The sequence below is a fragment of the Gymnoscopelus braueri genome (assembly GCF_963280865.1).
Source record: "Gymnoscopelus braueri genome assembly, chromosome: 10".
Classification (NCBI taxonomy): Eukaryota; Metazoa; Chordata; class Actinopteri; order Myctophiformes; family Myctophidae; genus Gymnoscopelus; species Gymnoscopelus braueri.
This window is the reverse complement of record NC_137611.1, coordinates 15479330-15494638: the sequence shown is the minus strand read 5'-3', so window position 1 is coordinate 15494638 and position 15309 is coordinate 15479330. Positions and strand designations below refer to the sequence as shown.

The 15309-nt window shown below is 39.9% G+C and overlaps 2 protein-coding genes across 2 annotated transcripts in view; both read right to left on the bottom strand.

Annotated features, from left to right (window-relative positions):
* Positions 1–15309, bottom strand: part of lig1 (ligase I, DNA, ATP-dependent) — a 228321-nt gene that overhangs the window by 26815 nt on the left and 186197 nt on the right. The gene's annotated exons all lie outside the window — the stretch shown is intronic.
* Positions 1–15309, bottom strand: part of atp1a2a (ATPase Na+/K+ transporting subunit alpha 2a) — a 97527-nt gene that overhangs the window by 79241 nt on the left and 2977 nt on the right. The window contains exons 3-5 of the mRNA XM_080441107.1: positions 13715–13774; positions 10626–10829; positions 1185–1298 (exon numbers count right to left, since the gene is read on the bottom strand). Of these exons, the coding sequence (XP_080297233.1) occupies positions 1185–1298; positions 10626–10829; positions 13715–13774 (378 nt within the window). The remainder of the gene's footprint in view (positions 1–1184; positions 1299–10625; positions 10830–13714; positions 13775–15309) is intronic.

Below are 15309 nucleotides of genomic sequence, written 5' to 3'. Positions count from 1 at the left end.
AGAGAGAGAGAGAGAGGCAGAGAGAGAGAGAGAGAGAGAGAGAGAGAGAGAGAGAGAGAGAGAGAGAGAGAGAGAGAGAGAGAGAGAGAGAGAAGCAAAGAGCCGGAGGGAGGATAGAAGATGAGAGGGTTAGAAGCAGCGAGGAGGGAGGAAAGACAGGTTGTGAGAAAGACAGGAAAGAAGCCAAATAGGGGGGAGAGAGAGATAGGGAGAGAGAGATAGAGAGAGATAGAGAGAGAGAGCGAGAAGGCCCAGATAGATTAAAGAATTAGGCAATCGAAGAGCTAAATGGGATAAGACAGGGAGGGGAGAGTGGAGTTTTAATGCAAACAACACTCACAGTCCTGCGGTTTCTCACTCAAACATTTATTCTCCCGTCCCCGTCCCGCTGTGCAAGCTAAATAGTTTTTCCCCATCCGAGTCAGTGTGTGTGTGTGTGTGTGTGTGTGTGTGTGTGTGTGTGTGTATAAAGCTCTACTTGAGGGACGCAACGGGGCCATATCGATTAGCCCCTTAAGACCGGGAACGCATCTGTGTGTCATTTTAACATTTCTTGGGCTATTCAAAAATAGCAGATATATACAAGCTCATAGCGCGGGACTCGGTGCCGCGCTATGAGCTTGTAGATCTGCTATTTTTGAAAAAAAACGTGAACATTTTGTGCAAATCTTTGAATAATACATTTTTTGAAAGCGAACATTTGTAACTGATTTTTTTTTTACTTCTGGGGGTCCCTGGAACAACATATTTTGAGATGGGGGTCCGCGGGTCATTTTCGGTGGTCCTTGACATGTTAAAAGTTTGAGAACCACTGATATTATAACAACATACGGTTTTTCAAAAAACTGTTAGGATTTAGAAGACATTTGTAGAATCCCCCCAGAAGCAAAGATTTTAGTTAAAAATGTTTGTTTTAAAAAATATATATTCAAAGATTACCACTAACACACATTAAAAAAATAAAAAAAACACAGATCTACAAGATCACACAGATCTACACAGATCTACAAGCTATGAGCTTGTATATCTGCTATTTTTGAATAGCCAAATAAATCTAAAGTGACTCAGATGCGTTCCCGGTCTTATTGGGTTAGAAAAGCTCTCTCTGGCTGCTCTCTCTCTCTCTCTCTCTCTCTCTCTCTCTCCTCCTCCTGCTCAACCATGCACCACTGAACCAGACTCACCTGCGGCACCATGTTCTTGAAGGAGTCCATGATGCGAGAGCTCTTGGCCTCCTGGTAGTAGGAGAAACAGCCTGTGATGATCACCACCGCCGCCAGCACCACTCCCAGGTACAGCTGCAAAGGAGGAGGAAGGAGGTGGCAATCAGTCCAGGCAAACTAGCGTTGCACATCAAAGTAAAGTCAAACTGAATTATGTTCTTCACAGACCACTTCTATGAAGTCACCAGAACAACATACTAAAAGTCCTAATAGCGGAAATATTTTTAATTGGTATCATTCCAAAATGGCCGCCAATTATTGTCAAAAAGTCATAAAATGATGGTAACAATGATGGATTTTAATTTACTTCCAATTACATTTTGAGGTGAGAAATTCAGATAAAATATCAAAACAATATTTGAAACCAATGACAGAACTACATGGTGTTATTACCAGATATTCTAGCAGCATTTCACATCAAAGTAATTGTAACAGATTTTTTTTTTCACCATACATCATTTCAATGGTGTCCAGAACAACATACTAAAAGTCCTAAGAAATCCTAGTTGCGGAAGTATGTTTAATACGGCATCAATCCAAGATAAAGCAAAAGCCATAGAAAATTATGGTGAGTCAATGTCAATTAAACATATTTCTGCAACTAGGATTTCTTAGAACTTTTAGTATGTTGTTCTGGACTCCTCATAGAAATGATGTATGTAGAAAAAGAATCTGTTACAATTACTTACACTTTGAGCTCCAAAATGAGCTAGTTTGCCTGGACTATATGTATTTTATATTATATATATATATATATATATATATATATATATATATATATATATATATATATATATATATATATACATATATATATATACCGGTATATATATATATATATATATATATATATATATATATATATATATATATATATATATATATATATATATATATATATATATATATATACCGGTATATATATATATATATATATATATATATATATATCAGGCATTACGACACCATCAAGGCCCACAAACATACACTTTAGTCAACTAAATCTGTAGATTTAGTTGACGGTATTGTATCATTATTTCACTTTTTTTTACGACATCGGTATCGGTAGTTCTGTAGCTGATGTGTGTCCTATTTTTAATCACTCTCAACCCGTCGTCTCTATTTTGGTTCTCATATCTCATTGGCGGCCATTTTATGGTTCCATCGTTCCAGACCCCATTCATTTTTTCCCATAGAGATTTCCAAAAATAATTGTATACATTTTTTTAAGCCTTGAATCAAGCCATCCAGGAACCTGGCGATTCATGACCATACAATGTTTGAGTCTGTAAAAACAAAACAAAAAAAAAAAAAACTAGAAAATGTGCTCCTCGGAGCACAAGTCTCCGCCAGCGGACCCGTGCTATTTTAATCAAATGAAATCACCTACCTTATCTCTAACCATAGTTCTTTAGGAATGTTCTAATTTACGTAAAATAGAACATGTTACTATATTATAGCAATTATATTATCATAACAATAAGTAATGAGATACAATAAGTAATGAGATACAACCTCCGTCAGGGGAACAGACAATAATACTAATTTACTCGGAGGAAGAGGAAGAGGAAGAGGAGGAGGAAGAGGAGGATTCCTCCTCCTCGTCTTCATCCACCTCATCAGTAGTGGAGAACTTACGGGAGGACACGGGACGGACAGAGCGCTGCTTGGGACGACAGCTTGGACAGAACCAGTCTCCTTCCAAGACAGACAATGCTCTGTTTACATTGAAGCAATCTATCATATGGGAGTCGTCATAATTGACTGGTTTGTTCAAATACTTGTCTGTCTTCTTCATCTTCATTGTCTTGAACAGTTTCAGCAGTTGATTGGTGTGTTTGATCAGCTTTGGCCTTCTGCGCCTTTGTTTGACCAATGTTAGGTGTTCTCAGAGGGACACACACACGCACGGACGGGTGATTTGGACTAGAAGATACTGTTCCAATCAAGACTGATTGATCCTGTCTTACCTCGCTTCAAAAACGTAAACGGCTTTTTGAAGTGACACACCTTTTTATTATAGGATTGTATTTCGTCATGCGTCCCTCTAGCCAATCAGAGACATTGATGTCAACATATTGACACGTATTAAGAGTTCGGCTTTGTTGTGGGATCATTTCAACTCTAGTCCTCTTCTACGTTACAATTGTAGATGAGTATGCTTTCTTAGCTTTGGCCTTCTGCGCCTTTGCTTGACCAATGTTAGGTGTTCTCAGAGGGAAACACACACGCACAGACGGGTGACTTGGACTTACTGAAGGTACTGTTCCAATCAAGTCTGATTGATCCTGTTTTACCTCACTTCAAAAAGTAGTAGCTTTTTGAAGTGACACACCTATTTATAGAATTTTATTTCGTCACGCGTCCCTCTAGCCAATCAGAGGCATTGGTGTCAACAAATTGACACGTGTCACGTGGAGCTTGCCCAATGTTAGCTTGGCTAACAATGTTTGCTCACACAAAGCGAAAACATATTCTCCACCTTCGGCGGAGACAATAAATCACACCCAGTGTGAAGTGGGCGGTGTGGTCACAGTGGTCATCACAGTGATGGAAGTTCACTTAAAGAAAAGTAATATTGTGGACCAACCATTGTACACCCAACTTAAAAAAACCCATAAATGTGTTTTTTTTAAGTGAATAGTCCTATTTATAGGGCTATGCACATGTGTCATGTTTCACTAGCCAATCACAGTCCTGAATAGACTGTGATTGGCCAATCACGGTGCAGGGTTAGGGGGGTACACTGGTGGCCAATCACAGCGCAGGGTTGGGGGGTGCAATGTCCAAACCTCACATATAGGGGCGGTTTCACCGCCCAAAAACAAAGGATATTTATTAAATATAGTATCATGTAATAAAATATTCAGTTTCTTTTTCCACAGAATCAAATGTTTTATGGTCATGATTCACCAGGTTCCTGGATGGCTTGATTCTAGGCTTAAATTAATTGATATCAATATTTTTTGGAAATCTCTAAGGGAAAAATGAATGGAGTCTGGAACAATGGAACCAGAAAATGGCCGCCACTGCTATGCCCTACAGGTGAAAGTTTTTGTAGATCTGCTATTTTCACTACATTTGAGAGCTTAATACAGCTGTTAGAGGTTAAGTGTCTTGGGGACACTTCAACACATAAACCGGGTGGTCTGGGTGGGGGGTTCAAACTGCCAACCCTCTGATTGACAGTCTCTCTCTCTCTCTCTCTCTACCCATTCAGCTATGGCCGCCGCCCCCCAAACATCAGACCCCCCCAAAAAAATCTGCCATGGGTTGGGCTTTAGAATAGATCAATGTCACCATTGATTCGGTGTTAAAACTCACGTGTAAGCAGGTTTTTTTGTAGAGCAGCAGAGGGGATTAGCAACCCTGTTTTAAACCAGCCAAAAACCTCAGTAGTGGGATACAAAGGAAAAGTTTAAAAGGGAGAAAACCTTGGGAGGGAACGATTGCCGATTTCCAAAAGGAAAAACGACATTATACCAAGCAGAGTTCACATGTTTTTCTGTGTCGACTGCATCAGGGTGTTTCTTCAAGGTTAACAGATGTCTCCCAAATATATACAGTTTATATAAAACGTAGCTAAAACCCGAGCACCGAGAGTCTGATCTGTGCGGTGACTCAGAGACTCTTTATGTCCACTGACTGTGAGTTGGTTGTAGAACAACTTCAAGGTTTCAACGCTTTCTTGTGAAAGCAGCCGTGAAAGCGGCCAACTCTAATTTTCGGGGGGTGGTTTTCATTCCACTTCGCCTGAAGAGACTATTTTCATCAGCCCTCAAACCTTATACTGTAGCTACAAACCTTTAGCAAAAACATCGTAAACCTTCTGTCGCCTCAAATACACATGCAGTGGTGGAAAAAAGTACTAAAGTGTTATACTTTAAGTAAAAGTATCAATACTGCAATGTAGAAATACTCCCGTGGCTAGTAAAAGTCCGGAATTCAAAATGTACTTGAGTAAAAGTACAAAAGAATTGGTATCAAAATGTACTTAAAAGTACCAAAAGTAGAAAGGACTCATTATGCAGAATGTCCCATTTCACAAGTTTTCAAATTCTTTTGAAAATAGCAGATGTGACGCATTGTGAGCTTGTAGATCTGCTATTTTCAAATGGTGAAATGTATATATGCTTAAGTGGTTAATGTATGTTTTGTAATAATAATCAAAATCTGCAAAGTAACTAGTACAGTAACTACATTTTTCAAATAATTGTAGTGGAGTAAAAGTACAATTTTTGCCTCTGAGATGTAGTGGAGTAGAAGTAAAAGTACAGAAATTTGGATATCCTCCAGTAAAGTAAAAGTACCTCACAATTGTACAGTACTTGTACAGTACTTGAGTAAATGTACTTAGTTACTTTACACCACTGTATACATGGTTGTTGTGGAAGAAAGAAGCGCGTGTTGGCATAGTAGAAATCCATGGTTGTTGATTGAAAAAAAAGAAAGATACAAACTTGGTTCGTAAAGACACAGGTTTTTGTTTTGTTTTGCGTTTTTTCGAAACCTCATTGATTTTCTAAAGGTATACAAATAAGGAGAGTAAGTTAAAGACACTCTTTCTCTTTGGAAAAGCAGCAGAGCAGTGCTTGTTTCATCTTTTATGTCCAACACAGGCCCCCGCGACGGCCCCCGGCAAAGGCAGTTGTGAGGCAGAAAATGCACCCGTATCTTTAGACAATCACTTGGAGTGCTGTCACAGAAAGTCCCAGGCCATCCGCTTTCATTGTCCAACGTAGCAGCAGCCTCCAGGCCTTGTCTCTCTTTTTAACGGCATCACAGATTAAACTCTCAGCTCTGTTTTATTTTATTTTATTAAGCTTTCAAAGAGACTTGTTCTCGTTCACAAAGCTTCAGCCCAACCGCCTATAATTAAAGGAATTAAACGTTGCTGCTGCCTTTGGGTGAAAACACAAATGACAACTCTTTAGGAATTAAACCACTTCTTCTTGAGCCCTGTATACTTGTGTCATACGCCCGAATAAACGGAAATAGCTGATCTACAAGTTCACAATTATGCAACCCATTGCAACGTTTTATGAGCTTGTAGATCTGCTATTTATATATTTTTGGGGAAAGTGGTTAAGCAAAACTTCTGTACTTTCTTGATCAGCGATCTGAGCATTTTGGAAAAATACTACAGTAATACTAAAATATTGATTGATTGATTCACTGTGATCCTGTATTCCTGTATCCTGTATACTTTCAGTGTTAAATGGTCACATGCAGTGGTGTAAAGTAACTAAGTACATTTACTCAAGTACTGTACTTGAGTACAATTTTGAAGTATTTTCTACTTTATTGGAGTATATAAAATTGTCAGTACTTTTACTTCTACTCCACTACATCGCAAATATTGTACGTTTACTCCACTACAATTATTTGAAAACTTTAGTTACTAGTTACTTTGCAGATATTAATTATTATATTATAAAACATACATTAACCACTTCAGTCCTATTTTAAACATAGGCTATTTGAAAATAGCCGATTTACAAGCTCACGATGCGACGCGTTGTGAGCTTGTAGATCTGCAATTTTCAAACATTTTAGTACTTTTACTTTCAATAATTTAAGTATATTTTGATGCCGATACTTTTGTAATTTTACTCAAGTAACATTTTGAACACAGGCCTTTTACTTAGTATTTTTGTATTGTGGTATTGCTACTCTTACTTTACCGGGCCGCAGAACGCTTGTTCTGAGACTTTAAAGTGGTTCCCTGTTGATCCAGAAAATGTTGAGAACCTCTGCCTTATCACTTATCAGTCAGGGATCTTGTAATCCATAAATCTAAGTGAAATATATGAAAGTGTATACTGTACATTTTTTACACCTGACAGCAGGGATATGCAAAACAGTCTTCTTCTGGGGGTGTAGATTACTGCTCATACTGCGTGAAGACACTTGAGGCTTTGAATCAGCTCGCTAGAGCATCTAGTGTTATCTACTGAACGTATAGAGATTCTTATTGTTTGGGGGGGATTATGTGTGGGATTGTGTGTGTGTGTGTGTGTGTGTGTGTGTGTGTGTGTGTGTGTGTGTGTGTGTGTGTGTGTGTGTGTGTGTGTGTGTGTGTGTGTGTGTGTGTGTGTGTTGACTGTGGACTGTTAATGTTATGCAGCGGCCTAATGCTGTCTAAGATTTTGGTGATTAGTGAGGATATTCATTGTCAAATAATAACTGGTACCGTACATCCGACATCGGCTGTTCAGTTCCACCCTGGCTGGTCTAATAGGTCTAATTGTTCATGTACACGCACGCACACGCGCACACACACACATGCGCACGCACACACACACATACTGTATTAGTGGCAACACTTGTTTCTGTATCTGTCCTGTGTTTCATACATGTGGGACAGTGTCACCACAACAGAATTTGAATAATAAAGGACTGAACAGAATTAAAAGGATGCAAGAATCAATTTGTGCCCTCTGTTGTGGATATTAACCCTTTAAGACCGGGGACGCATCTGTGTCATTTTATAGATTTCTTTGGCTATTCAAAAATAGCAGATCTACAAGCTCATGAACATTTTTTTAAAACATTTTTTACTCTGATCTGTGCTTCTGGGGGGTCTCTGGAACAAAACATTTTGAGATGGGGGTCTGCGGCCAAATACATACTGTATCATTTTGGTGGACCTTGACATGGAAAAGTTGGCGCACCACTGATATAGCAACATACTGTTTGGATTTAGAAAACATTTTAGATATGTATTTGGCTGCGGACCCCCCATCTCAAAATGCACACATTTTCAAGATTTTTCAAAAATAGCAGATCTACAGTACAAGCTCATAGTATATCTTCTATTTTTGAATAGCCAAAGAAATCTTAAAATGACACGGATCAGTTCCCGGTTGAAATGGGTTAAAATAGGAACATGATAAAAGAAATAACCCTTCCACCCAACCCCCACAACCCTCGATGCACTGTTGCTGTTATTATGGGAATTAATTATTTTATGTATTAGTTGTGTTTTATTGTCTGCTGTGTACTATTATGTGCCAGAGTGCCAAAGGCACATATCCATTTTATGTAAAAATGTAATGGATAGCAACGTTTGCTTTGTCTTTATCTCTATTTCCCTTGTGGGATTAATACAGGTCTAATTACTATCTAATGTTGTGTGCATGTACTGTGTATTGTATTGTGTTCAGTTCTGGTCTGGACAGTAACAAAGTACATTTACTTTAAGTACCTAAAGGTAGGGTAAGTGTAAAAAGGCTTTTGTTAAAAGGTTAAATCTCTATATTCTGATAGTAATAATCATTGCTATAGAGTGTTTGTTTAGTAGCAGGAGTCTCCCTGTTTCTCCAGATCTTTATTAAACAGAAAATTCTATTTCAGGTATGTGACAACATTTCAGCCAATCAGGAGAGAGTACCCATTTATCAGCTTTTTATAGTGTTCCAGATCGACTTTTGTCTGTGTCATCACTTCCAATTTCACTTGTTTAAACTGTATCCTGACTGAGTTCTCTATCCCGATTGGATAAAATTGGTATCCTGACCTGAAAGTGCATTTTCTGTTTAAAGAACTGGAGAGACATGGAGACTCCTGTTACTGAACAAACACTCCATAGCAATGAGTACTATCAGAATATAGAGCTATTTAACACTTATTTTAACCAAAGAAAATCACTTACCCTACCTTTAAGTAAAGAAATTTGAGCATCTGTATTTATTTTCACTCCCCTACATATTCAAAGACAAATATTGTACGTTTGACTCCACTACATTTATAGTAAGGGAACAAACTTACAATATGAATAAACCACTTAAGCCCAATTTCACATATTGTGAAATAGCAGCTCTACCAGCTCACATCACATGGTGAAAATAGTGATATTTCAACTATTATTTATATTTCTTGCTGGACAATCTTTGAATTTGTTGGGGGGGGGGGGTCTGAATTTTAATTTTAATACTTAATGTATTTTTAAAAGCAAGTACTCCAGTACTTTAACTTAAGTACAGATTTGACAGAGCAACTTGCTCTTGCAGTGGCATAATATTTGACCGTGGAGTATCTTTGACTCAAGTACAGGGGTTGAGAGCATCTTCTATGCATGCATGTTTGCCGTTACGTGCTCCCGAGAGCATGCAGTGGTGCCAGTGTGTGTGTGTGTGTGTGTGTGTGTGTGTGTGTGTGTGTGTGTGTGTGTGTGTGTGTGTGTGTGTGTGTGTGTGTGTGTGTGTGTGTGTGTGTGTGTGTGTGTGTGTGTGTGTGTGTGTGTGTGTGTGTGTGTGTGCGCGCGCGTGTGTGGGTGTGTGTGTGTGTGTGTGCGTGTACAAATACAATAAAATACATAATTTAGCTAAATCAGGGTCATGTGGTATTTAGAAAAGTCTTTAGAGAGGACTTAAAACTAGAAGTACACCCAATCAATGTTGTGACTGCAGGCAATAACCCATTCCTATGTGACAGCTGCAGAATACAAAAAAGAGGCCTTTCCAATACTGCTTATGACTTTACACAGAACATTTTTTTTGGCGCTGCCCCTAGTGGCGTATCCATGCACATCACAACGCCTTGAAACGTATGTGTGTGTGTGTGTGTGTGTGTGTGTGTGTGTGTGTGTGTGTGTGTGTGTGTGTGTGTGTGTGTGTGTGTGTACAAACACTTTGTAAGAGATGGGAAAATTGCATTTCCCTCCCCTTGTGGTCTCCTGATAGATGTTTTTTCAGGCCAATTTGGAAAGAAACCAGCGTTCCACATCCTTTTAAATGGATGGTGTCAGCAGGGCATATTCCACATTTTGGTGGCAGAACAGAAGAATGAGAACTTTCCCATGTTTGTTTCCCATGTCTAAATGTGGGTGGTACCAGATTATGGTCGCTCCCTCTGGTGTGGTGTCTGTGTGTGTGTGTGTGTGTGTGTGTGTGTGTGCGTGTGCGTGTGTGTGTGCGTGTGTGCGTGCGTGCGTGTGTGCGTGTGCGTGTGTAGGTCTGTCACGATTACAAATTTAAGATTTAATTGTGTGTTTGCCATTGAACATTGGATAATATGAAGCCTTTTAGGCTTCGTAATAAAAAATTGCACAGGTTCAGATATGACAAATAACTGAAATATACAAAGAAATTATTGACGTGTTTAAACAAATTTATACATGTAAAATAAAAAGCAGAAATAGCTGATCTACAAGCTTACAACGCGTCACGAAGTGACGCGTTGTAAGCTTGTAGATCTGCTATTTCCGCTTTTTTTAATATTTGAAAATGTGTGAGAATCTTTCAACATGGAAACGATTATGCAAAAACAATTGTGATTATCTCAAATAATTGCGATTAGACAATTATGTAATAATTGTGACAGGCCCGTGCGTGCATGCCTGTGTGCGTGTGTGTGTGTGTGTGTGTTTGCGTGCGCGCGTTTTGCGTGGCGTTCTCTCACGTTGTCGTTGACGGGCTCGTCCTCCGTGGCCACCTGGATGCTGAAGGCGAAGAAGCAGAGGATGGCGCCGATCCACAGCAGGATGGAGAAGCCGCCGAACAGCTGCCGGCAGAACTTGACCCACTCCGGGGTGGTGGGCGGCGGGGTGAGGGCGTTGGGGCCGTCCCGGGCCAGCACCTCCAGAGCCATGGCGGTGGTCAGGCCCTGATGATGCAGGGACACACACACGTTCAAAAGGTTTAAATACAGATTATCCCTTTAAGACCCAGGAACGCAATCTGTGTCATTTTTTGATTTGAGATATAACCATTATTTTATCCTTTGGCTATTCAAAAATAGGTGAGCTTGTAGATCTGCTATTTTTTTTTTAATCGTGAAGATGTGTGCAAATCTTTGAATGTATGTATTTCTTAAAGCGAACATTTGTAACTGTCAAATGTCACAACAAATTATTGAAAAACTATTGTTGCTATATCAGTGGTTCTCAAACTTTTTCCATGTGAAGGACCCCCCAAAATGATATGTATTTGACCTACGGACCCCCATCTCAAAATATGTTGTTCCAGAGACCCCCCAGAAGCAAAGATTTTAGTAAAAAATATATGTATTCAAAGATTTACACAAATTTTCACGATTTTTCAAAAATTGCAGATCTGCAATATCTGCTATTTTTGAATAGCCAAAGTATAAAATAATGGTTAAAGTGGTTACACAGGTGCGTTCCCGGTTTTAATGGGTTATCTGATGGCACCTGATGCAAACGGAATTCTTCCACCAGAAGGCTGTTCAACTGCTGAAACTCTGCCAAAATGTAAATAATGAACTCTGTGACTGACTGCACTGCTGAACTTTACGACCGCACGGATTAGCTTGACTGCAACCCTTTTGATGTGTTTTACCGTCTTGTATCTATTTATTTATGCAAGACCACGTTGTGTTGTGGCGGCGTGTGTTCTTTTTTCTCCTGCAGGGAGGCAAGCGTGGCTGTCGAAATGTTGTTTTTTGTTGTCATCTTTCTCTCTCGTCCTAAATAACGTTTTTGGCACGTAAGCTAGTATACAGTATGCGTGTGCGGATACTTTTGAGTCCTTTACCGTTGGTTGGCACCTCAAAAGGAGGTGCCATTTAGGGGTCCCCGGCACAAATTCTTTTCAGATGGGGGTCCGCGGCCAAATGCACATCAATTCGGGGGTCCTTGACATGAAAATGTCTGAGAACCGCCGATATATGCAGTGATGGTGATGGCTGCACATGCTTTCATGTTTAAACACAGATCAATTTCCATTACAGTGCGACGCTAGCTGGCTATTTCTCCTGCCTCATTCCAGGAGGAGCTTTGTGACCCCTTTTACCCTGTCCTTTGGTTTGTTAGGCTGAGCGTCTTGTTACGGCTATCAGCCCGTTAACACATCTCTGTGGATCTATCTGATGTGTGTGAGTGTGCGTTTGTGATAAGGATTAAAGATGGCAAACAGAGCCAGGGAGCAGCAGCGCCGAGGACCTGAGATGGATCGAACTTCGCCTGAGTAACAGTGGGGGTGGGGGGGGGGGGGGTTTTGGGGCTTGGGGGGGGGGGGGGTTGGGAGGCTATAGCTGCTAGAGATTAGATCTCTGAGAGGACATTAAAGCTGCAATCCTTATTTTAATGAATGAAATGTTATTTTAATGTACCTACTGTATCCGTATCGTAGAGCAGTGGTTTCTCAAACCTTTTCCTGCATGTCAAGGTCAGACGCAACTGAAAATACTTTGTGCCAGGGAGTACCCCATACAACATTTGTGTAGTTAAAATGTTTCAAACATATTCAAAATGTCATGAATTTTTTTCCAAGATTTGTTTAAAATAGCAGATCGGATTTTTTTTTTTTTTTAAATAGACGATCTACAAGCTCATGTCTATTTTCAAATATACTGTAGGTGTAAATGGTGTCATATACTGCACATGTTATAACATTACATTACATTACAGTCATTTAGCAGACGCCTTTATCCAAAGCGACTTACAATAAGTGCATTCAACATAGGTAGGGAACGAAACTACTAATCACCAGAAGTCTTAAGTGCATTCTCTTCTAAAAGAAGCAACTAAAAGTATACCTAGCGCTAAGGTAAAAGTGCAATATATATATATCAGCTACCTACTTTCTTAAACAGATGAGACAAATAGGAAAATCAAATGAGCAAGAGCTAAAACCACTGAGTGTATCGAATAAACAAGATCCAATAAAACAATAACCCCACAACTCTGTGTTTACTGTATTGGTTTGTATCTTTCCTTGTTTCATGCATTCATACATACATGTGTGTGTATGTATACGTGTAAGTGTGCATGTGAGCGTGCGTGTGTGTGTGTGTGTGTGTGTGTGCAGGGCCGGATTGACCCTTCGTGGACGTGTAGCCCAGTGCTCCAACACGTTTTCGTGCTCCCCCAGGACCAGTTTGTCAGCAGGTGAGTGGGACATTACTGTAAGTGCTGCAGCACTTAATGTCCTTGCATTGTGTGTGTGTGTGTGTGTGTGTGTGTGTGTGTGTGTGTGTGTGTGTGTGTGTGTGTGTGTGTGTGTGTGTGTGTGTGTGTGTGTGTGTGTGTGTTAGGGGTGGGACGATATGGGTATCTCACGATACGATATCTGTGGCGTTATTAGGCCCTCGATAACGATAATATCACGATATTCGATATATTGCGATATATTGCGATATCACGATATATTGCATGAAATTTCACCAACGATATATCACGATAGTCCTTGTATTCAATTCATAAATACATAAAATAGCACCAAACAGTTCAAAATCATCATTACACAAATACAGAGTCGGTAAAACGTATCACAAACTAAAAAATATATATATCTAAAAAAATAATAATAATATTGATTTTTTTCGGCAGTATATCGATTATTTATCGCGGGAGAAAGTATCGCGATATATCGCGATATCGATATATCATCCCACCCCTAGTGTGTGTGTGTGTGTGTGTGTGTGTGTGTGTGTGTGTGTGTGTGTGTGTGTGTGTGTGTGTGTGTGTGTGTGTGTGTGTGTGTGTGTGTGCGTGTGCGTGCATGCGTGTGCGTGTGCGTGCGTGTTACCCGATTTAAGTCCACTGTATAACGTCTGCTCAGTTCATCCAGAGATATCTTGTGGTCATCCTAAAGAAACAGAAATGTGTGAAAACTAGAACATGAACGTAACACATACAGTACAACAAGAACCTAGACAAGACCAGGCAGTCTGTGACATGTGACAGAATGTTTACAACTGTAGAGGGAAGGAATATCGTGAGTATTTCAGTCTATGGAGAGGAAGTCATAATTTATATGCACTGCATAACTTGAGTAGAGCTGCTGCTCCTTCTCTTGGAAAGGAGCCAGCTTAGGTGGTTCGGGCATCTAGTACGGATGCCTCCCGAGCGTCTCCCTAGGGAGGTCCTCGCTGCACGTCCCAGCTATAGGAGGAGACCCCCTGGCAGACCAAGGACCGGGTGGGGGGGGGATTACATCTCCACACTGGCCTGGGAACGCCTCGGGATCCCCCAGGAGGAAGTTGGCTAATGTTGCTCAGGAGAGGAAAAGTCTGGAGCTCTCTGCTGGAACTGTTTCCCCCGTGACCCGACTCCGGATAAGCGGTTGAAGATGGATGGAGATGGATGGATGCGAAACGTAAATTATTTGCATTAGTGGGCCCATGCAGTGACAGTGGTGGAAAGCAACTGAGTACATTTACTTGAGTACTGTACTTAAGTGCAATTTTGAGGTATTTGTACTTTACTTGAGTATTTCCAATTTCCAATACTTTTACTTCTACTCCACTACATCTCAGAGGCAAATATTGTACTTTTACTCCACTACAATTATCTAAAAACTGCAGTTACTAGTTACTTTTCAGATATAAATTATGATATTATGACGCATACAGTAACCACTTTAACCCTATTTTATACCTAGGCTATTTGAAAATAGCCGATCTACAAGCTGCGACGCGTTGTGAGCTTGTAGATCTGCTATTTTCAAATATTTTGTACTTTTACTTTTGATACTTTAAGTACATTTTGATGCCAATACTTTTGTACTTTTACTCAAGACATTTTTTTATTCTGGACTTTTACTTGTAACAGAGTATTTCTATATTGCAGTATTGATACTTTTACTTAGTAAGAAATGTGAGTACTTTTTCCACCACTGCATGCAGACCACTTACTGTACAGGTATACATTACATATCTCAATCATAGTCCCATGGGCCAGATGCATTCAAATCTAGGCATGCCAGGCATGTCAAACTGTGAGTTGTGGAATTCCACAGTATAATGTCATCATGAGTGGACTGGAGGATGTAGCTATACTGTACTGACAGTACCTTGGTACAAGATGACTATTATATTATGTGGTGAAAATGTGTCTGTACCGCTAGCAGAATGGAATGGCACGGTAATGACATCACAAGCGGAGGAGGAAGGAGCTATGCTACATTGACAGTATTCAGGCTGGTACAATATTGGCCCATACAGTACATAGCATTTCAAAACCAGCTACATTTTGCGATGCCATGGAAGCCTCTCTACTGTTAACTGTGAAACTGAATATATACCGATGGTATAAGTGTCTGCATATTTGTTCATATATAGAGTTTGTCAGGTTGGACTTCTTCCCCTTCTGATATCACAGCCTTGAGTATAGGAAATGTTG